Here is a 22,927-nt window from a genome sequence, read left to right as displayed (position 1 = left end):
GGCTAAAGTTCTTATCTTTTTTGAAGGGAGAGGGAAAATATGAAGGGGGTGGCAAAGGCAGGAAAGGAAACAGACGTTCAAGTACCTTTTCTAAAGCAGGAATGGGAGCGGGTGGGCTCCTGAATACCTAGCATTCTCTGAGTCCAATCTCCCTGGTTTGTGCCAGTTAAAATGGCCACAATTTATCAAGCGGTTCAGGGAATCTCTGCCACTACTCTAAAAGACATTGGCAGCTGCAAGACCCAGAATTGTTCCCCCTGGATATTTAAGCTGCAAGGCATACATGGCAGTATGTGCTCCATGGAAAGCCAAACTGTAGTGATGCTGTAGCTTGCCTTGGTCCCTGCAGGTAGACCCCTTGAATTCCCCACACCTAGATATACAAGCTCACCTGGGACAGTCCATTAACTTCACAGACCTTGCATTTTCCTGATTAAAGTTTTCAAGTTTTTGCACTAGTGTATGTTGGGGATTTAGTCCATGTCTCTTACTCTAGCATATCTTCCTTTTGTCTATGGCATATATCTAGGACTAAGATGCCTAGGCCACAGTGGATCCTAACCTATGTGAAAATTGGAAAATGATTATGAATGCCTTTGCAAAATGTCCTGGTACAATGCATTATACTTAAAATTTTTATTACAAAATTTCCTGGAGTATCTTAAAAGGTTCAATGTTGGCTGAAAGACCCCCTTATTTTAAAAATACTCTTATCTATGTTTTTTCTCCAGTTTCTCATAAAGGTCCTTCTAGATGGAGTTAAATGGCAAAACTTCAAGGTTTTAAGGTTCAGTACCCTCGGAGGTTATATGGTACATTAGATATTATCATGTTTAGATTTTTCATTCACCAACTAGATGTAAACACTTACAGAATGGGAAAGCATATTTTATGTCATTTACGTATATACCCACTGAATGTAGTGTTTTGATGGCTAGTGCTTTATTTACTTAATAGGTGCTGACAACATTCATTGGTGATTGTACTTTAGTTATTTAAATGTCTGCTCACCCAAGAGCGGGAGAAATACAAAGAAATATAAAACATAGCTCCTATCCTCAGTTCTCTCAACTTTTACTGACTTGAATTGAATTCTCCTTTCTAAGGATAATGGACATATTTAGTGTCATATTTTTTGAACGATTGGGCCTTTTTAGTCACAATTCATGGCTATTTAGTAAATTCACGTTGACTTACTAAGTGGAAAACAGTCCGTCTTCTTTATCGAAATCTTGCCCATCCTCCTAGGTCAATTCAAGTCCTTTTAAACTCCGCAGTCTCCTCTGAGAGCTCCTATCCATAGGGTCCTTCCTTTCTCTGAATTTCTTATTGGTTGCAATATCCAATCACTTACTGAGATGTTCTTGTATTCTTATTTATCTTTTATTATTAGGGAAGTTAAAAAAAATGGCCACTCAGAGGATTTGAATAGAAATTTTTCCAAGGAAGACATTCAGATGGCCAACAGGCATACAAAAAGATGTCCAAGTTCACTAATTATTAGGAAAATACAAATCAAAACCATGATGGTATATCACCTCATACCTGTTAAAATGGCTATTATCAAAAAGACAAGAAATAAGAAGTGTTGAAGAGGATGTGGATAAAAGGGAACACTTAAGTACTGTTGGTTGGATTTTAAATTGATGTGGCCACTAAGGAGACTCATTAAAAAGTTAAGAATATAACTATCATATGATCCAGCAACTCCCCTTCTGGGTATTTATCGAAAGAATATAAAAACACTAATTCAAAAAGATATATGTATCCCTATGTTCATTGCAGCATTATTTACAATAGCCAAGATATGGAAACAACCTGTGTCCATTGATGTATGAATGGATAAAAAAGAAGATGTGGTACACGCATTCCTAGCCCCCATACACACAATGGAATACTGCTCAGCCATAAAAAAGATTAAATATTGACATTTGTAACAACATGGATGGATCTTGAGCATATTATGCTAAGTGAAATAAGTCAGACAGAAAAGGACAAAAAATATGATTTTATGAATATGTAGAATATAAAACAAAAAAGTAATAAATGAGCTAACAAAACAAAACAGAAATAAATGCATAAATACAGACCACAGTACGGTGGTTACCAGAGAGGAAGGGGGTTGGAGGAGGGAGAATTGGGTAAAGAAGGGTCAAATATATGCTAACGAAAGGAACGTGGAGTTTTGGTGGTAAGCAGCCAATAGATTATCCAGATGTCGAATTCTGTTGTACACCTGAAATTTATATAATGTTATTAAGCAACGTTACCTCAATAAAAAAATAGTAATGCTCACCAAGTTAACTTCTCATACCTTTGTATGTTCCCAGCACTTCTTGCTTTCCTTCTTCTGGTAACAGACCATAGTCCCATGACAACAGAGCGTGGGTGTAACAGAAGTTGGTCCAGTTTAAGCCCTTCCCTGCAGGCAGGGTCAAGCTCTATCTCAGCCATTTTAGAATGCAAGTGAGGAGCTTCCCCCAGCCAGGTTGCCCACCATAAGAACAAAGTGGTCTGAACTAAAAAGCTGACACCCAAAAATGAGAAGAGACAAAAGACCTAGCAAGCACTGCAGGTTTCTATGTCCCTGGATCTCACTGTCCCTGAGGCAAATTTCATCCCAATCTTTGCCAGGGCTTGGTTATATTAGCCAATAAATTCGGTTTTGTTTTGTAGACTAATTTGAGTTTGTCACTTGTAGAATCTTGATGAATCCATGACAGGTTCCTTGAGGAAGTCATGTTTTTGTGAGTTTAATTTTACTGCTTTTGCACATCCCATTGCACCTAGCACAATGTGCATCCTGCAAAGAATAGAAACTCAATCAATAGTTGTCAAAGTAATGATTCTTTAAATTTCCATTAAAATCTGGAATATTCTATGAGACACGAAAAATATTCACGAAATGATTATGTGTAAGAAATCATGAGCAAGAGTCTCAAGAGATATTAATACTTTGGTTAAGTCACCTGTTTTCAGGAACAAAATGTATGTATTTAACCATGTTGCAAATATATTCCTTGTCATTAATAGGCCACTGCCTCTGTAATCCATTCATACCCTTTATACCTTCTCACAGTGGAAAGTGTTTGATATGAATGTGTTCAGAGGTTGATTTTTTTCATCTCATGTTATTGCACTGACAATCATATAACAAATTATATACTTATACACACATACATACATACATACATACACACAATGTGTGTGTAAATATTTGTATATACGTATTGCTTTAACCAACTTCCTGCAAAGTTTATTTACTGTACTTGGAAAACCTGGGGTATAAATATAACAAAGTAAAAGTTTGCTTCACAGTCTCTTTAACGGGCCCCTTTCCATGAATTCTGTGTGCAACTTGTTCATGAATATGGAAAGTATCTGAAGATTTTCTTTTAACTTGTCTTGATTTCCTTGAAGACTCTGGCACACAGCATGAGATTAAAATAACCTGGCATTGCTGGCAATTTTGCCCACAAATACCAAGGAATAAATATTAGAATGATGGATTCTCTTTCCCTTGTCAAGCATGAATGTGTCCCAGCCAGGGGCAAGGTCTAGAGAGTAATTCTAAAATAAACAAATAGAACCAAAGAGTAACTTTATTCTTTTATTCAAAGTTTACTAAAATACAAGAACAAATTGTAAAAGCACACATACCACTCAGCACCAATATAATAACACTCGTTCTACTGATAATCTCCAAAGCATTTCTGTTTCTGCGACCGAGAAGCAGAGATATACACATGTGCATTCTCACCACATTTACCCAGTGCTCATAGCATCGTGCCCCGAATAGTCTCCTTGCTAGGAAGACAAAGATGGCCAGAGGCAAACTAATGTGACTACATCCAACCACTGACTGAGTGGATGACTCTTTCATCAGCAGTTATCATTCGCACACTGGTAACCTCGGCACATCCCAATCTCCCTCTTCGGGGATCGATTACTTGGGCTAGTGATGGAGTCTGGTGAAAATGTGATGCATAACTAAACAAAACTGGCCAACATTCCCTCCCCAATATCTTCTAATTGCTTTGGTTATGAAGTACTGGATATTTATGTTTTCACATCCTCCAACTCTAACATACATAAAAACCACACTGACCAGTGACACGGTCTGGAGAAGTCTCGAGAGAATTTTATTTGTTTCCCACCCCCTTCTGTGGGCTTCTTTCATTCACGTGTTTACCTGTTTGCTTTTCAGGGGTGGCGGGGGGGGGGGGCAGATAGGGGGAGCTTTGAGCCAAAATAGTGACTTCATTAAACATCTCCTAGGTCTTCGAAGTCTCTTCAGTAAATATTAAATAAACTCCCTGGAGCTCTGGTGCTGCTGCCCAAGACGGGCAACAAGACCCGACTTGCGTGAGCAGTCTTGTTTGGATATTTGTACATGTTTGCTTTCCATTGGTTCAGACTCACCGTGGAACAGAGCTGGGTCTCTTACTTCTGAGACCTCGCTTCTGGTGCTATCCAGAATGTAAGGCATTAGGAAGTGGCTCAATATTTGGCTCCCCCTAAGGTCACTCAGTGACATTCAGCCCTCCTCCAATGGTGAGAAGTTTCTTTCTGAATCTTCCCAAATCAGTAGACCAAGCCCTCAGAGCCCAGTTCTTCCCAGTTAGCAACTTCCTGACCCTCCCAGGTCCTGTCCCCTTCTTTCACAGAGCACCTCAGGACACTACCAAGAGAATGCTGATCACCAAGTGAGGTTGTATTTATGCTTCATTCTGGACTTATAAATGAAGGTTGGGTTTAGCGTCTATTTTTAAGATGAAGGAGGAAGAAGTAGGGAGGTTATAATATATCAAACAACACTTTAGCTCTGATTTTTGGCAATATCTCTTTTTTAAGCTCCTAGAATTAAAAGTCTCATTGTTAATCTCCACTGCTGAGAGAGATGACATTGGGCATGTCATCTGAAAAGCTTGAAATGCTGGCAAAGATTTTCATTAATCTGTCAGTGGAACGGAAGTCAATGTCTACGTTTTCCCCTTTACAATGGCCATGTGATTTTTATTAAGCTTATTTTCTAAACCGTCAGTCAGAGGTCAGGTGGAATAAATATCCAGGTTTATCTTCTTAGGATTTACAGAATGGGAAGTCCTATACATCAGTGCATTCTTCTTGCTATGGACATAGCTCGTAGGGCATGCTGAGGATACCTTGTATCCAGCTGGGAATTCTCCCAAAGGCCTAGGTATTGTCTCCTACCTGCCCCTCTGGTACTTTAGGCAGCAAGGCAGTACCCATGCATGACCTCACCATATTTCATAATTTTTATTCAAGAGCCCAAATAGTGAAATATACTCAGGCAAAATGAAAGACAGCAGTCTTCTTTTTTTCTTCCTTGATCATAGAAGAGGCATTACCTTGTTAATGGCAGAATTTAATTAACTCAATAGGCCTTTTAGAAGTTGATATTACCAAAAATCAGGGGATACATTCTATAAACAAGGTGAAGACATAGGACCAGATATCTAAAACATAAATATAAAACATCATATAAGTTAAATGACCATCACTTTAGCTATACAAAGCAAAAACTGAGTAACTAATCTGCTTCTAAAGAGGTCAGTTAGGTTTTAATATCTGTATCAAACACGTCTACACTGCTGTGCAGGCATTTCATTCATGCCCATTTAAGAAAGTAATTGTTGATTCCACTAATAATTTCTCTAAGCAATAAAATAAAGTAAGTTTTGAATAGTTCCAAGACAAGCCTTTCAAACATTACATGTTTGGGAGAATCCAGATGTTACGATACTATCTAAAATTGCTTGGAGACTATTTCAATAATAGACAAGGTAATTCAGTTTAAAAAGCTAAACTGTAGCTCCATGTAAACACAGGGGGAAAAGATGCTTACGCACTAAGAAGAACAACTCAAAATTTTGTGTATAAAATTTAAATATATACATATATATATATATATATAAAATGTTTTCCTTGTGAGAATAAGAACTACAATTCTTCAAAGGAACATACTTTATAAAAGACAGGATAGGGTGGGTGGGTATTGACAATCTAATAATTACTCTGAGAATATCAGCTAAGCATCGATTCCCCTCTATCTGAAATAATGAGTTTTGTTAAGTTCATAAAAGATACATCACAGGAAATCATAAAAGTTTATGTTGAGATAAATAGGTTACATAATTACAGGCTTATCATAATTCTGATAATACCAAGCCATTCTAAATATTACAGGATTCCTGAGCTTTGTCAATTCACTTTCTCCATTGCCCCCCCCCCCACAGCCTTTCTTCCAGTGATTCTTCTATGTTCAGTTGAACATCGTTTTCCCTGATATTCAGCCTATGCCTTTGTATGTCTACTTCCACTGCTTCATTTCTCCATTGGACTATCCTCAGGGAGAGGAACTGCACGCACACAACTCTCTCCTTCTTTAAAAATGTATCACAACTGGGTGATTTTTCACCATCCTTTTCCCCAGACGACTAGCACTGACTGCCTTAGGCAAATCTCATCCCCCCACCAGCTTCTCTAACATTCTGTTCCATCATTGTACATGTAGAACAAAGGGGAAATTGAAGGACAACAGTGTGAGTGTACGGCAACTGATTCTTCACTTGCGTACCACATAAATCTCAACACCATTTTGAAGATAAAAATCAGTGGGGCCCACAGAGAAGCCTCGAGTAATAGAGTTTAACAAGTGAGTACTCTGAAATAATCTATTCTCAATGTGATTTTTCCAGAAATTCATTAGATAATGTCACATTGTTAAAATCTGCCTTGTTTTTTTGTGGGTATGTTTTGGAGGATTTAAGATATTGAGAAGCTTAAATGTTGCTATAAAAAAAATCCAGTTAAAATGGTGCTTTAAAACTCTAAATAATAGACTAACTAGTGATATGACTATGTTGCTCCAGTTTTTTAAAAAAATAGACTTTTGGTTCTTACACACTCAGTTCCCACTTTTTTTTTTTCATTTCAGGCAACTAGTTCAGGAAGATATTTCCAACTTTAGATATCTTTTTCTATTAGTTATATTTTATGATTCAATTATTAGTGGAATGGTCATAAGAACCTTTGATTGTACACATAAATACAACCATATATTGTGAATTGATAGCATCCTTAAATTTACAATAAAAAATTTATGATATAAAATTAGTAGGTCTATTCTTTTAGAGGTTATGATATTTAGATATTACTTATATTACTTATAGGTAAAACTATAATGTCTTCATTTTAAAGAGAAATATGGCATATATATACACATATATATTAAAATAACATTATATTAATGTTCTATAGAGGCCTTAGATTACTAGACCTCAGCTAATAGGAACAAAGGAAGACCCAAAGTCCAATTCAAATGTCAATGGGAATTCCATTTTACCAAATTCCATACTATTGAGGATTGCCTTATATCAAGGTCTCCAAAATTACTGATGGGAATTGTCTCAAACTAACTTTCTCTTCCTCTATTTTGCAACTGAAGAAACCTTATTTGTTTGCACTAATCATTCATTATAGTTTACTTTGGGAAGAAAACAGTGCTGCAGCTGAATGCTTAAGGTACCTACTTCCCACAGCATCTGAAAATGAATGTGTGTGTGTGTGTGTGAGAGAGAGAGAGAGAGAGAGAGAGAGAGAGAGAACACTTCTACACAGTACAGAGATTGGGACCAAGAATAACTGGGGCCACATCTTAATTGTAGGGATGGAGAGGGACAGACCAGCACTAGTGGATCCACTGGTTTTACCTTTAGTTGGTATTATGGGGTATAATTCACCCATTGAAAATATACACACCACAAACATGTTTCAAAAAGTAATTATTCCACACACACAAAAAAACCCTCATAAATACAAATATTGAAGAGTGTTTTTTTGCCTTTCAATCCCCCTTTCTCCCTCAATCTAGGAGTATTGATAAGTACATCGATTTCCTATGTATATTCTTTATGCTATGTTTAGTTGAGCTTCTTATTTCTCTGGCCTTGTGAATGTTTCTATGGCTAACAAATTTGTCCCATTCTTTATCGCTTCAAGGTGAAACTCTATGAAGCCTCCTAATCTTTCTGCCTCCTTTTCCTAGCTTGTCAACTTGATTTTCCTCTAGTGCTTTCCTTACCTGCCTAGAAAGTAACTCTCAAATTTCAGATGACCATTCTAACCCTCCAGGTGGGAATCATTCTTGATATCTAAAAATACACCTGTGAGTTCTGGGATATTTAGAGTAGTATACAGCACTACATGACTGGAAATTAGCACATTAGGAACGACTCTAACATGTTAAACACCAAGGTCCTCACCACATGGCCTGGATTCAATTCCTCATTATAAAAAAATGTTTGGGAATTTTCTAGTTGGGCTCTATCCATGCTGAATAAAGCCTATGCAATACCCCTTATATAACAAAGACAGTAGTTTCCCTAACATAGTAGTGATTCAGTAAGTCTTTTCTCCAGGTCGCAAAGCATGCATCAGGTGTATCAAAGAGGGTTTCTTCCTCTTCATCTTGGGATCTTTTCAGTCAGGGCTTTTTAATTTTCTTTTTCTTTCTTTCTTTCTTTTTTTTTTAAAGTAGAAGTAATGGGCTACTATTTAGCCAAATGCCATTTGAGTGGTGAAAGAAGTATTGAGATATTAGAGGTTTATATTCTTCTGACATGTAAATTCCTGTCTTTCAGTGAGGCAACAAGACTCAGTTGAAATAGTGGATCCAGTTCTTAGTTTACCTTCCTTTACATGTATTTAAACAAACAAACAAAAAAAGAGCTCTATTACAATCATACCTTTAAACAGCTAATCTAGATTTCATCTCTTGTTGAAATTCTTCTCCAGCCAACGCCGGACTTCTTGAAGGTTGTAGTAGAAGGGGCCCTTTCCTCCCAGATAAGCAATTTTCTGTCTCTGCACAATACACACACGTTCAAAGGCTACCCCATAAGCTACATTGGCATTATTGTCCATGCGGTCAGCCACAACTCGGCACTGGGGCGGCAAGGAGAAACGCTCCAGAAGCTGGTGGGCTGCTGTACATCGTTCTTCCTGGTTCCGGTGCTTCCTCACCTCAAAAGACAAAGAAGATGAATCCCCAGGCACTGCCCAACCATCTGAAGGATGAGCCTCATCGATGTAGACCAACAGGAAGTCAGCCACTGATGAGAACTCTTCTACCAGTTTGCTGAAGGCTGGCAGCTGGTTAGTAAAAGGAGGTCAAGTGGCTGAGCCGAAGTTGACCACCAGTGGGCGCTCAGGGCTGGCAAAGTCAAGAAGGTGGCACTCGGTTCCATCAATTGTTTTCTCCTGGGCACCATTTTCACTGTTGTCACCTCCTTCAGGATTGGAGACATGCACCACGCTGGAATTGGGGGCATCTTCACCCAATTTCACCTGGTGGTGAACAAAAGAAAGAGGGAGGGAATACCACATTAAACACATTGTCACTTTAATTCACTCTATATAAAAACAATGGGCTCTAATAAAATGTGGCATTTCCTTCAGAGACTGCGGTAAACATAGTGATTTGAGTAAAGAGGCATGGTGGCAGGTAATGTAAAGAATGGCCCTAAAGAGAATCAAAGTCTTTTTCATTCCGTATAGTCACTGAAGGTAATTATTTTTCTCATTGAAGGCACTGCAGTTAACGCTCTCCATAATTAAGTTGAGGCTGGTGTTCTTCACTATCCTTACTTTGCTGTCAAAGCTTAGCACACATTATATAACAAATGATTAATTGACTTCATTTTAAAAGTTAAATGGTCTACTTTAAGACAAATTATCAGAGTCATGGGACATAGTACCTCTTTCTGAATTCCCACTTCACAATTCTAAAATACTCAGGGAAGACCTTTATTTTTCTTGCATGATGCTAAGTCATTTAATCTCAATGGTGCAGTGATACCAATGAGCCCTATTCTTGGCCACAGCGAGAAACCCTGGGGTCCACCATTTATGAAAAGAGCTAGTCCCCCTTAACCTCTTCAGCACTTCAGCTTTCCCATTTGTAAAATGGTGGTAGTAATGCCTGTTGTCTTCATATGGTTATAGGAAGATAATATAAAGAAAATAGCTCTCTGTCCATGATTAATCACCGCATGGGTGTAGGTTGCCATTATTAGATGCCACCCAAACATGTAAAAGAGAATGCCATCTTTCCTGGGCAACTCTATGTTTAAAAATAAAAATTCTCCTTAGAAGTGATTTGCACTCTCCTCAGTATGACATCCTTCCTGGAAGTTTCTACAGCTACTGCTTACTTTGGGTTCTTAGGACTAGAACCTCATCGTTTCCGTTAAACAAACAAACAAATGAACAAAAACATAAAATTATTCCAGAATTCTACTTTTACTTTCTCACTTCTCATGTGTTCTGTTTCTTTCCCATTTTCTCTCTAGGACGTCACAAACCGTTTACTTTTCTGTCATAGATTTTATTAACAAGCTCCTCCGAATTACAAAATACTCAGACAGAAGCGGTATAAAAGAAAATTGTTTCCTATGCCCCCTTTACTCATGGTTTAAATAGTTGAACACGGCCTGAAAGAAAGTTTGCTGGCCTTTGGATCTGTAAACTGATAATACAAAGCAGGCAACATGAAAGAGCCAATTACTTCAGTTTGAATTAACACAACTGGATCTTCCCCTAGAAAGGTTCAATCAAAGCCAATAACAATCAGGGACAATTTACGGAAGTACAATGGATTTTTATACACTATCCTTAATATTACAAAACACTTCCAATTGTATCACCTTATTCCCTTCATATAAATACAGTCACATGGATAACATTGATGTTAACTGAAGTCCCGTAGATGTGAATTGTTAAGACTCAACAATTCAAACTGATATAAAACACTCAAGGGCTTTTCTTCAGAAGCTTCTAACTGGTGTTAATGCATAACTCATTTTTAACTGTAGAGAAAGAATTGAAGAAGTCCTTTCTTCCCCTTCTGAAAAATCTGAGCAGGGCAGGTTTAGTACTATTAGTTTTCTCAAAGAAATCTTAGAATAACACTCTTCTTTCTTGGAAACAGAAGCTGTTGGTGTGATTTAAATAGGTACATTTATTTTCAGTCACTATCAGGCAAAAGGTTACTTTATTTATATTAATTTTCTTGGTTAATTGACAAGTAACACTAGATGAAGAAACCTAATAAGCCCCCGTTAGATGGATTATTTTATATAAGCCACATTCATGTCTAAGGTATTAAAATATACTTAAAATGGAAAGATATACATTTTAAAGATATAAACCTTTTAATCTATGGGTTCTTTTCGTACTTCTTTGTAGATTTCAAGGTAGCTAGCACTACCATCACCTTCCCACTAGATCTTTCCTATTGAAAACATCAGTAAATGTTCTAGGAAGGCTGCTTTTCATGATATTTCTGTGCTGTGTGCCTCAACATACTGTAACATAAAGATATGAATGCATTCAAATCGGTCTGAATCCATTAGCTGTTCTACTTCTTGTTAAGTGAGCAACCCATACACAGGAGAAAAATCATCTCTGGACTATTAGACTTGTGGATTCTTGGTAGGTGAAAACATGCACCTGCCTTTTAGAGTCATTTTTAAGACCAACAAACAATTATGGGGTCTTGTTAAATGGGCCTCTGATGCCGCTGGCGCTCACCCAAGCAGAATTGTTGATCTTTGCATTATTCCTGGTTATTCAACTGAATAATCTAATTTGATGCTTCAGTGACAGGTGACTCTCTTGTTACCTGTGGTTAATTTCCTTGGAAAGTTAAAGTACCTCCTTCTTCTTAGTGACAATGTATAATTCAGCCACATAATTCTTTCCAAAATACAGACATACTAGCTTACTTAGAAAATTTAGAACTAGTATAACACATTCACTCCAAAATTCAAAATTAAGAAAGTTACCAAATGCATAATGCTCTTTGTGTGGGGGTGTTTGGCATTTTGTTAAGCTGGGATATATACATTTTATATATATGTGTATATATATATATACACACACACACACACACACACACACATACACACACATATACACACACACATATATATTAGTTTTATTGAATGAATTATTGAATGAATGCTAGTTGTTATCATCATAGGGAGGGATCAATGAAGAATTTTACACTTAATATTATAATAACCTTGACCCACAATGAACATAATCATATTTGGGAGATGAGTGAGTTCGCTGAGACAGATAACTGAGAAATGTGAATCCTGGAACCCTACTGTAAAGTACTACATAGTACTACATAATCAGTACCTCATGCTGTCGATCTGTTCTGGATTATCTCAACCAGTTAGTGCATACAATGAAATAGCCAATCTTCTTTATTTTGTTGAGCATCCATGGGACCCTACTGCAGATTAGAAGGTCATAAACAGATATCTTATTCATGAGAATGACCAGGCAAGAGAAATGCATAGGTAAGATCAACACCATTAATAACAGTATAGGGGATGCTGGATTTTGTCTAACGCTTTTCCTGTGTCTATTAATATGATCATATGATTTTTAGCTCTCATTTTGTTTATACGATATATCATGTTAATTGATTTACAGATGGACCTAGAGGTATTACGCTAAATGAAATAAGTCAGACAGAGACAAATATCTTATGATCTCACTTATATGTGGAATCTAAAGAACAAAATAAATGAACAAATTAGAAACAGACTCATAGATATAGAGAACAAACTGATGGTTGCCACAGAGGAGAGTGGTTGGGAAGCTAGGTGAAAAAGGTGAAGGGATTAAGAAATACAAATCGGTAGTTACAAAATAGTCACAGGGATATAATGTACAGCACAGGGAATATAGTCAGTGATGTTGCAGCTGTGCGTGGTGTCAGATGGGTACTGGACTAATAAGAGGGACTACTGAATAAATTACATAAATGTTTAACTGCTGTGCTGTACATCTGAAACTAATATAAAATAATATCGAATGTCAACTGCAACAGAAAAGAAAATAAAGTAAATAATGCTAAAAAAAATAATACTATGGGGGAAGAACACACACCCTTGATTTATAAGTCCAAATATGAGTAGCCCAGGAGTCTGTTTTTATAAGCGTCACATACTAATTGTAAAATTTGTCCATCTTGGCTAAAACCTGCTGATGAAGGATAATTTAGTAACAATAAGGAAAAAAATTTAGAAATTTTAAAAATGAAAGTTTGCTTTAAACTAAAAAGAAAGTCTTTTAGAAGGACATTACTGTTCATTTCTCATTTTCACATTAGATCACCATGAAAATGAAATTCCTATTATGACCAGAGTTTCAAATGCAGAATTTCTTGGTTTGCTTGGTTATGCACCCTGCAGAGATGGAATGGGAGAATCACCATTGCCTTCAATGATGGAAGATTCTTTGCTTCCCCCAGGAGGAAAGCTCCCCTTGACAAAGAGCCAAACTGACGAAAAAAAATAAAGTTGGTCTCATAATAATAACATTTAGGCTGCAGGAAAGAAGCTCAACAAAAACAAGTTATCCCCTGGTACTTCCAACTTTGTTTTAATTTCCCACAGTGGCACAGAAAGTCTCCTGGCCACAAGTTACCTATCATCTTAATTTCTCCTTCTTAGAGGGTTTGTGTTTGGTTTTTGTCCTTAATGAGACATATTTGCCAAAGAGCCATTCAAAAGGCATTTTTTACTCTTGCGGAAGAGTAATTAGGTCGGTACCTCTTTCCCTGCCAGCATTAGCTGCTCTAAAGAGAACCCTGCCTAGTATTTAGTGCCCAAACACAAGAAGCATCATTTCCACTAATTGGTCTTGAAGTTCCGATGTTCCCAGAGGGTCCCTTTATTTTGCAAAGATCAGAAAGGACATACGTAAAATGCAATATCGTCATCATTGACTTTTATCTCTCTCTCATCTGCACGATTACAGCTGTCCTTCCTTATGCTTTTGTAATCAACATCAACACAACACCTACAAGGAAGGTAAATAAAAGATTTGCATTTTTACAACAGCGGACATCTCTGGGCCAAACTCAAATGTTGTGATAGCAATATTTATAAATATGAACAAGTGTCAATATATGGCATATTGAAAAATTTGATTCCCTTGATGATGAGATTCCTTTTATTGACAGTGTTCAGTGCATGGGGAAAAGAATAATGCTGCTTTAGCATGTAGACTATGAAATGCAGGGCAAGGGAATAAAAGAAAGGACCATTCATCAAGTAGAAGCTGAAAATAAAGCATATACTAATAACCTTGTTTCCCCCCCGACCCCTACTCCATAGCCTGAGAAAGGCTTCTGGACAAAATGTCACCTAATTGCATGATAGAAAGTAAAGCAAATGATAAAAACGGTGTGGGGGGAGGGTAGCAGAACAATATTTACACATCCTTCTTGCTATCCAAAGCCCTGGATTGGCTTTGTTCACTATCAGGAAATTTCAAATTCCTTGACATAATCACCAGTCTACATCAATGTCCTTACAAACTTAGCCAAATTATTAAGCCGTGATTTAACCATTTACATTCAAATTGGCCAAATAAATTAGAGTTGGAGAATAAGCTACCTACTCATTCCTCTGGATTCAGTTCCCTTTTAACCATTCTTTTTGATTCCCACCTTAAAAATGTAACTCTAAGCTCTATCATTTCCCACTGTTTTATCCAAGTGATGGACAAGCTTGGCTGTGGCCTCTTTGTGTTCTATGAGAATGTTTTTCTCTTAAAAGAGCCATTTTCCGTTGTAGAAACTAGCGTCAAATGGTTTGAGGTGAATGAAGAGGAGGAGGAGAATGTTAAAGAGAACTTTTCAAAACCAAAATTATATGTTCAAGTGAATTATGTTTTCTGTGCCACTGCAATATTAACCATGCGGAAGCTAAATTTCTTGTCAGCATCTGTACTGTGTGTTTACTTTTACACTTCATTTAGGTAGGAGCGAGGCTCCCAGACAGGGTCTTCTGCTTATTGGTGGCATTTTTGAGTCCTTAAGCACCAGCAGGAGGACACAGTGTTAGATGTAATGACACTGATTAGGACAACTTAAATAACAAATATTTATTATTCATCTCAATCATCTTAAGTGTCCGTAGGCTTATATTTTCATCAAAACAGTGCATGGAACTCCCTCTAACCAATCCCAAATTATCTTTAAAAGCTTCCCTACAAAGTTAATTTTAAATCCCATTCGATGTTTTGATGAAGTGTTTTGTTTTGTTTTGTTTTGTCTTGTTCTACTTTAATTTCTTTGTTACCTCTTGTAGGAGACAAACACAGGGGGAACAGTTTTACTGCACTTTCTCCCAAGTATCTGACATTCACCCACAAGGAGAATTAGAGATGACATGCCTAATTGTACCACATATGCATATACCCCTCATCCTGGAAAACTCTGTTTCTCGGGGTGGCATCTTCAAAATAATGCAAGTTAGGATTATGAAATACAGTGATGCCATCTCAAACAGAACCTCCTCCAGTGTGTCTCTAGAAAGGGCTACACCTAGAGATGGTAGCACAGATGACAACAACATTCAGGGAAGTGATTCGACCTGTTTCAGAGTGACCCTCCAATGCCACCACAGCAACCACCACTCTTGCCAGACTTGGAGATGGAAGAAAAACTCAATTCAGTGCTGTATTTGCAATGCTTCCATTCATTATATACCCAGTCCAGTCTTGTCTCTGGACATGTGGGTTCTTGGGTTTCTTCTTCTCACGGTAGCTCTTATATAAATCATTAAAAGAAAACTTAATAACAGTGGTAGTGAACTTGGTCACTAATCAAATCAATAGACAGAAACAATATAGGAGAGGACTGCACAAACCATATGTAGAAAAAAGAAAACAAATCACTCATCCTTCTCAATTTCTTGGAATAGGAAAAACAAAGTATTCATAATAAAGCAACATGATGGAACACTATACATTAGGGAAAGAGAAATAAATAATAATGTTTATTACAGAGGCATTTGTTTGTTTTTCCCTTTTAATTTCAATAAGCTCCTTAATGAGAGAAACAACCTCACTTCATATACGTGAGAAACATCGCAGCCCCTGTATGTCGGGTGAATGATATTTATATAAGTATGCATGCATTTAGTTAAATTTTCCCAAGTAGTGACTTTTCTTTATAGGCAAAAGTCAATTGTCTTTCAACAAAGTAAGAGTTTAATATGCTGAGATCAAACCACTGACATTGCCATGCTCTCTCCTGAGACCTACAAAATACAGATGTAGATGATGAAGCTTCCTAATTCGTAATATGCCTGACATACCTATGCTCTCCCCACCCTCTTCCAAATTCTCTGTTCCCAAAACAAAACAAAAATCTCACATTCATTGTATACATTTGTGGGAATGAAATTTCAGTGTCTCCTTATCACATCTCCCATTGGACCCACATACAGAAGTGAGTTTTACTGTTAGAACTTCGAGCATCATTTCATATTATTTTTCACTTACTATCAAGAGCTGTAATAATTCTCCTGACTTTAGAAAAAAAACGCAAACCTTCTACAGGTTACCCTCAATAACAAAGACATGCATTATAGTAAAACTTCCTTAATTCACAATTTTTCTGGAACACTTGTTTGATTTCCATGGGAACAACCCTACTCTGGATTCTTCGTGACTAGAAATGACTTCTTTTCCTTTCCTGGTACATAGATTTAGTTTTCTAGTATTTATTTATGGAGGATGCCTTTCCAACCCCTCTTTATTCTGAGTTTCATTTCTGTTTCTGAGGTGTTGTCTCACTATAGCATACAATTTCACTGGCTTCCATAATCTTCTCAAACTCCCCTTCCTGGCATTTTGGAAAAGGTTCCCCAGTACTGCTGGAGATAACCAAGATTGTCTGCTTTCATAGCAACTTTTGCCAAATGAGTCAACTCTTCTTGCCCAGGGACCTTCAGGAGTCGTATGGGCATAGGGGGAGGGGGCAATTAACTAAGGACCAATGACAAAATATTCCACTTTGCCCCTTAAGATCTGAGTTTAGGACACTCCAAGCAGCAGAAAGGTTAGAATGCCAGCATTCTTCGCTTAGAAACAAAGATCCTATATCTGGTTTGGAGAGAACAGCCCCTGGGACACACCTTCCGCAGGTAAGTGAGGCCACCGCTCCAGAGCTCAAGGCATGCCTTGTAACAGCTTTGAAATTGTAACAAACCATAGACGTATCTGCTCTTTCTAAGACAACTTATTTTACTTTTGAGAAAGAAAGCAAATGTGGTTCTTACAAAGTCTGGATTTCTGACAGCCAGCTCTCAGATCTTTCTTGTGCAAACTGATACCTAGTAACTCGGGACTCAGTGTCTGATAACCACTTCAAAAGAATCAGTGTAAAGGATGACGCGGCACACCGTCTTGCTTACATTAACTCTTACCTCTACCGGAAATGAAGCGGGTATTATGCCAAATCACACCTGCTGTGACCATTTTGATAAGTTCTTGTCAACGCTCTAAGAGTTTTGAGTAGCATTTTCTTTTCTCTTTCCCTCGCTTCTCAATGCCCACCCATTGAACTGTCTTTCCTAATGCACTTCACATAGCAGCTCATCAAGCAAAACATCAAAATCGCAAAATCGCAGTTTATAACAAGAGCAGATTAAATGCAGCAGTGTCCCCTCCCCCAATATTTTCAGTCTTTTCCCAAATGTATTGCGCCAACACAAATACCCTCTACTCCAAAACGGCAGCAAGCCATTAATGCCCCTTCTTAAAAAAAAAAAACAACACACACACACACACAAAACTCCTTATTAGGTCGCACTTAGTCATGGCTGACTGACTACCTGTCACCCCCAAATCTAACTTGTGTGACAGGTGGATAAAGTGAAGGCAGGAGTTCATCTGAGCATAACCACTAGGCCCCCAGATGGGGTTCCACAGTTCTCACTCCAGTGCTCCCAGGGGCCTCCAGTCCCCAACATTCCAGCCCCTGCCCCTGCTGACCTAAGGAGAAGCCCCTGGGCGCAGCTCACCTGTTTGTAGGCATCGAGGAGGAAGCTCTTCCAGATGCAGCGCATTCCCTCTGAGGTCAGCATGCGCCTCCACTCCCCGCGAGTGGACTTGGAGCGGCTCAAGAGCAGCACCACGTGCTTGAGGAGAATGACCGAGTCATAGAGCGCCAGGAAGAGGCAGTTGGAGAAAAAAACTGGCAGAATTTGCAGTGTGATCAGCAAGTCTACGCTGAGGATGCCCATCTTCTCTGCCTCCTGAGTCAGTTCCCTTGTGCGCTGTGGTTCACCTTCACCCTCTTATTTAAAAGGGGGGTGGTCATACAGGGAGTGGGGGGGAAGTAAAGGGGAAGGCTGGGGGGGTGGGAGAGAAGGAGAAAAACTAAATTAAAAGGAAGCCCAAGCTGTCTTCTCTTTCAAAGAAGCAGAAATGGCAAGACCAAGTCCAGTCTCTCCAGCCCAGAAGTTGGATTGTGCCCATCAATTCATTCAATTCCGAGCTGCTGCCTTTTTTTTTTTTCAGGATTTAAGATGTTAAAAAAAAAAAAAACCAAAAACAACAACTGGCGCACCCGTCCCTAATCCAGTTACCCCTCTCAGAGTCGGTTAAAGACAGGCAGTTCTGCTTTCATTCCCAAGCACCTATGAGGCTGTGGCAGAAACTGCAAAATTTTCTTTAGCTTTTCATTGTCTCTATGTTCAGAAACGTAGCCTGTTTCTTTCTTGAATTGCCAGAGTTTTTAAAATGTGCTTTTAGGGTAGTTTTTTTTCTCCCCCTTCTTTACTCCGTTTGACACACACTTTCTGTTCTCCTTCTCCCAGCCTGTCTCACGCTCACCCTTCCCCAGGAGCGACTGACTCCTCTCCTTTTGCTCACTCCCTCTGGCTTTCCTTCGTGCTATCTGTGGTGCAAAGTGCTCTCTCTGCAGCCTAGTGAGTCTCCCTGAAGCCTTTTATACATTCCCTGGCTAATTGCTGCAATAGAGAAATGAAAGCCTAATCTTGGTAAAGATCTTGACGTCATTGAGAAAGAGGGCTTTACTTTGGCCAGGACTGCAGTGAATAGAAAAGCAAAACTCGACAACTTTTTTTTTTTTTTTTAGAAGTGGGGGGGGAGGGACAGTGGAATTTTGCTTTGTGATTTAAAGAGAGAGAGAGAAAAAAAATTAATACCTTTGACGGTTTTCAGGAAATGCTTCCAAACTTTGGGAAATGTAATTTACTATAAAGTGTAGATTTGGTAGGTTAACACTCGCTCCTCTGATTATTATTATTGTTGTTATTATTCATTTATGATGAGGGGGTTTGGAAAGAAAAGATCCTGGAAGACAGGTAGAAAAAAGGAAGATCATCTATGCTCTATTTCTTACATTTGATCTTTATACCTAGATACTCTGTCTCTCATCAAATTTGTGACCTAGGTTCCTTAAATATTTTTGAGTCACAATTTTACTTAAAAAAATTCAAAGTGAGTTGTGAGGTGAAACACTTTTTAAACTCTTTGAGTATCATCATAGCATTTCTCAAAAGCATGCAGAAAATTAACACAAGTATTCTTTTTGATTTTACCGGAGTTTCCAATGCAAACAAAGAAAAGAAAAAAATCTTCCAGACATGAAAATAAGCCAGGTGACCAGACCTCCTTTTAGTTCCGTTTTGCGTATATGCAAATTAAATTAAGACTTTCCATCAAATAGCATTAAGATGTCATAAGATTGAGAAATAAATTCTTTATGGTAAGAGAGCTCTTTGCATTCTGCACTTTCCCTGTTTCTGGTAGCATAACTCCTAGAAGACCCGACACTTTAGGGAATCTTCCTTTTTGCTTGAAAAAAAATTTTAATTAAATTTGTAGGTGGTTAGGAACAGACTTTGAATTGGTTCAAGAGCCACAATGACCACTGCTCAATGTCCCATCTCTCACATTAGTCTCCAAGAGGGACAGGTATTTAGGCAGACAATGCTTTGGCAGAATGCCATGACCCCACCTCATTTCAATTTTCCTTCCTCACTTACCTAACAGCTAATCTCTAGGAATTACATTTTCTTGGAAGAAGGAGTGCCAAGTACAGACACTGGGTTGGGTAAATAGAATTTTAATTGAAAATTAATCAGCTGACTTTCCTATGTACACAGAGCTGTCACTAATCATGAGCTAAACTAGTGGGCGCTAACCTGTGGTCAGTACATTTCTGGTTGTTTTTTTTTTCCTGGGCCTAAAACCTACAAGATCACAGAAATAATTTAAAAGACTAGAGCAGGGTCATTAATTGGGCCCATGAGCCGAGTTCTGCATGCAGATGCATTTTATTTGGTTGGCAGGGTGCTTTCTGCCTTTAAAAAAATAATTGAATGAGAATGCCTTTAGGTTCTGTCAGACCAGGTATTTCCTGTCTGCCTTCTCCATTGCTGTCTAACCAGCAGTTAGAACCATGCTTGGCACATAGCAATTTCAAGAAGGATGTACTGAATGGATGAACGGGCAGGGCATCCATTGCTCCACACTAGGGGGCACCACTCACATACAATATGATATGACTGGAGTGCCCCAGAATTGTAAACCCTGGTGGACTTGGGTGTGGCCCTCCCCAGTGACACAACCCTCACCAGCCCCCATTGCCTGAAAAACCTGATTCTTTCACTTTTATCTTCAATTTAATCCATGATGAGTTTTGGATTTGCATCCCATGGACTAAATTTTTAGAGAAGATGTTCAGAGCTGAGAAAAATGAATATAAACCACATAGAAAAATACTTTTTCTTATGATTAGCAGACATTCTTAACAAAATAATACTATTTGTATTCAGAATACACATTTACTCCATTCATTTTCTCAATCTTCTGATATCCTTATGGGAGAAAAGAAAGGATGAAAAGAGGGAAATGGTATTTTAACTGGTGCAGATGGGAAAGCTACAGTCCCAGCCAACAATGACAGAGGAAGGTGTGCACTCAGGAAATGATGCTTCCACTTACTTGCTTCCCCAAACCTTAAAATCTCACCCCTTCTCAGGCATTCATTTTGTCCTATTTGAATTAAACCAGCGCTTCTTTGAGGTAGAGACTTTGGCGTCTATAAACCAATTCTTCCTCACTTGTCATTTGCTTTCAGGGATAGAGGTGTGTTTGTAAATGGTAAGCTAAGGAAGGGCCTTGGTAGAAAATCATAAAAATGCTTTCTTTTTAAACGCAAAGTTCAAGGCACATCCAGACTATCAATTGTTATCAATCAAATTGCTGTTTGCTTTATATTTCTGAAATCAAAGTGTTTGAGTGGCTTTTTTTAAAATAGAAGAACAAAAAGGCATCTAGCCAACCTGATTGTGTCATTTCTCAGATTTCTTTTATCATCTTTTTATAAATGAATAAATAAATTAATCACAAAACAGAGAGTCATTCTTTTACCTGTTAGACAATCTGTCCTTTCTAGAAATTACATTTCTCCAAAGCTATTTCTCTTTTTACACTTGGTTCACAGTTGCTTGTTCTAATTATTAATAATATTTAGTGCTTTGATCTTCAAGTAACTTTATACTTAAGTAACAAAAATAACCCATAAAGTGAAAGAGTATGATTTGTGCCATCATATAGATAAGAGAAAGTGGATCATCAAGGTTGTAGAGTCAGAGCAGGTGCTGGGATATTTTTCTCCAATTCTAAACCTCTCTTTTTCCCTACATGACTATTTTCTGGGTCCTGGTCATTTCTCTGCGACTCAAAACCCTTGCCCAAAGTGGTTGTGCTAAGTAATTTTACCTTCTATATATCAAAGGATATCTGGGATTTCACATCTGTTTAATATTGCCCCAATACAAGCTCCTCATTTAGATTTCATAAGATCATTTGAAAGGCTTGGAGATCTTCTTGGTCATGTAAGTGTTGCTAGCAATCAACATTGTAATGAGTTAAATACAAACCAATATGTGATGTGTTGGTGGAATGTCCCTGACAACGTTGTACGCACATTTCAAATTCCAAAGACAGGCATCCTAGGGCCATCCTAGGGCACAATGCTTTGGACTTCTTAATAAGTGCTAAACCACTGTAAAATTGTTTACAATTTTTCTCTTTACATAGTAAAAGAACATCATGTCGTGATATTGCCTCCTTCTGGTTGGAAAAATAACACGTATATGAATGATAAGTTTTCCTTTAGTCCACTTTTTGACTTTCAAATTGAGACTGAGAAAATGAAGTTGGATAACCTGAAAGTAGACTTAAACATTTCAAGGATGGAAACTACCACCACTGTTTCTTTATTGTTATCTGAAGGAGCCAAAGAACATTAAAAAAAAAAAAAATTGAAGTTAATAATTCATGCCATGGATTTTCAAGTAGTCTTAGTTTTGTAGAATTTTATTCCTTTTAATTCAAGTGATTTGTTAAATATAACTTAAGATGGAGTTTTATTTATACTTTATTGAAAACTTGTCAAATAAATACATTATAAATCCAAAAAATGTCTGGTCAGGATAGGTGTATTGATTTTGGGTTTGGGAATATGATTGCCATACATATCCCCCCAAAACATGCAGCTCTTATCAGAGAAAGGAATAACAAACTGTGTAACTCTGTCTCTAATAACTCCTGGTTGTGCCGGAAAGTGAGGGATAATGAAGGGTTTCTACCACAACTACTGAATCACTCAAAATTCCCCGTGGGCCCATCCATTCTACAAACACAGCCATGTGCCCTGCCTTGTGATGAAAGGGGAAGCTCAATGGATAAAATAGACAACCCCAAAGTAAACTCTGACACACCTTGAGCAAAGCAACTTAGGGCTGGGGCAGAGAAGGCTGACACTGTGGGAGGTATACGCATTTTATCCCCACAGCCTCGTCTTAGGTCTTTCGGCAAGCCCTGGCAGAGAGCACAGCCTGGGGTGTTAACACATTCTTCCCAAAGGAACTGCTGCTGCTCTTTCTTTCTTCAGGCCACCTACTGGTAAGACAGAGAAGGAAAAGAAAAGGGAAAAGACAGGAGGGGGAAAGCAGAAATGAAGAGAAGGAAGATGAGGAGGTTGGAGAGG

The 22,927-nt window shown here is 38.0% G+C and overlaps 1 protein-coding gene across 2 annotated transcripts; it reads right to left on the bottom strand.

Moving 5' to 3' along the window:
* Positions 1–4,200: 4,200 nt before the first annotated feature.
* On the bottom strand, positions 4,201–18,812 carry DIO2 (iodothyronine deiodinase 2). 2 transcript variants are annotated; one of them, XM_033108957.1, is made up of 2 exons: positions 17,922–18,812; positions 4,201–9,372 (listed from the first exon to the last, which is right to left on the bottom strand). In XM_033108957.1, the coding sequence occupies exons 1-2, from the start codon at positions 18,141–18,143 to the stop codon at positions 8,782–8,784; spliced, it is 813 nt and encodes a 270-aa protein (XP_032964848.1). In that variant the 5' UTR covers positions 18,144–18,812; the 3' UTR covers positions 4,201–8,781. The 2 variants fall into 2 exon arrangements, with proteins under 2 accessions (XP_032964848.1, XP_032964849.1); XM_033108958.1 differs by having other exon boundaries at positions 8,794–9,372.
* Positions 18,813–22,927: the final 4,115 nt, after the last annotated feature.

This window comes from Rhinolophus ferrumequinum, chromosome 6, assembly GCF_004115265.2.
Source record: "Rhinolophus ferrumequinum isolate MPI-CBG mRhiFer1 chromosome 6, mRhiFer1_v1.p, whole genome shotgun sequence".
Lineage (NCBI taxonomy): Eukaryota > Metazoa > Chordata > Mammalia > Chiroptera > Rhinolophidae > Rhinolophus > Rhinolophus ferrumequinum.
The sequence above is the reverse complement of the archived record's forward strand: the minus strand, read 5'-3'. Positions and strand labels throughout refer to the sequence as shown.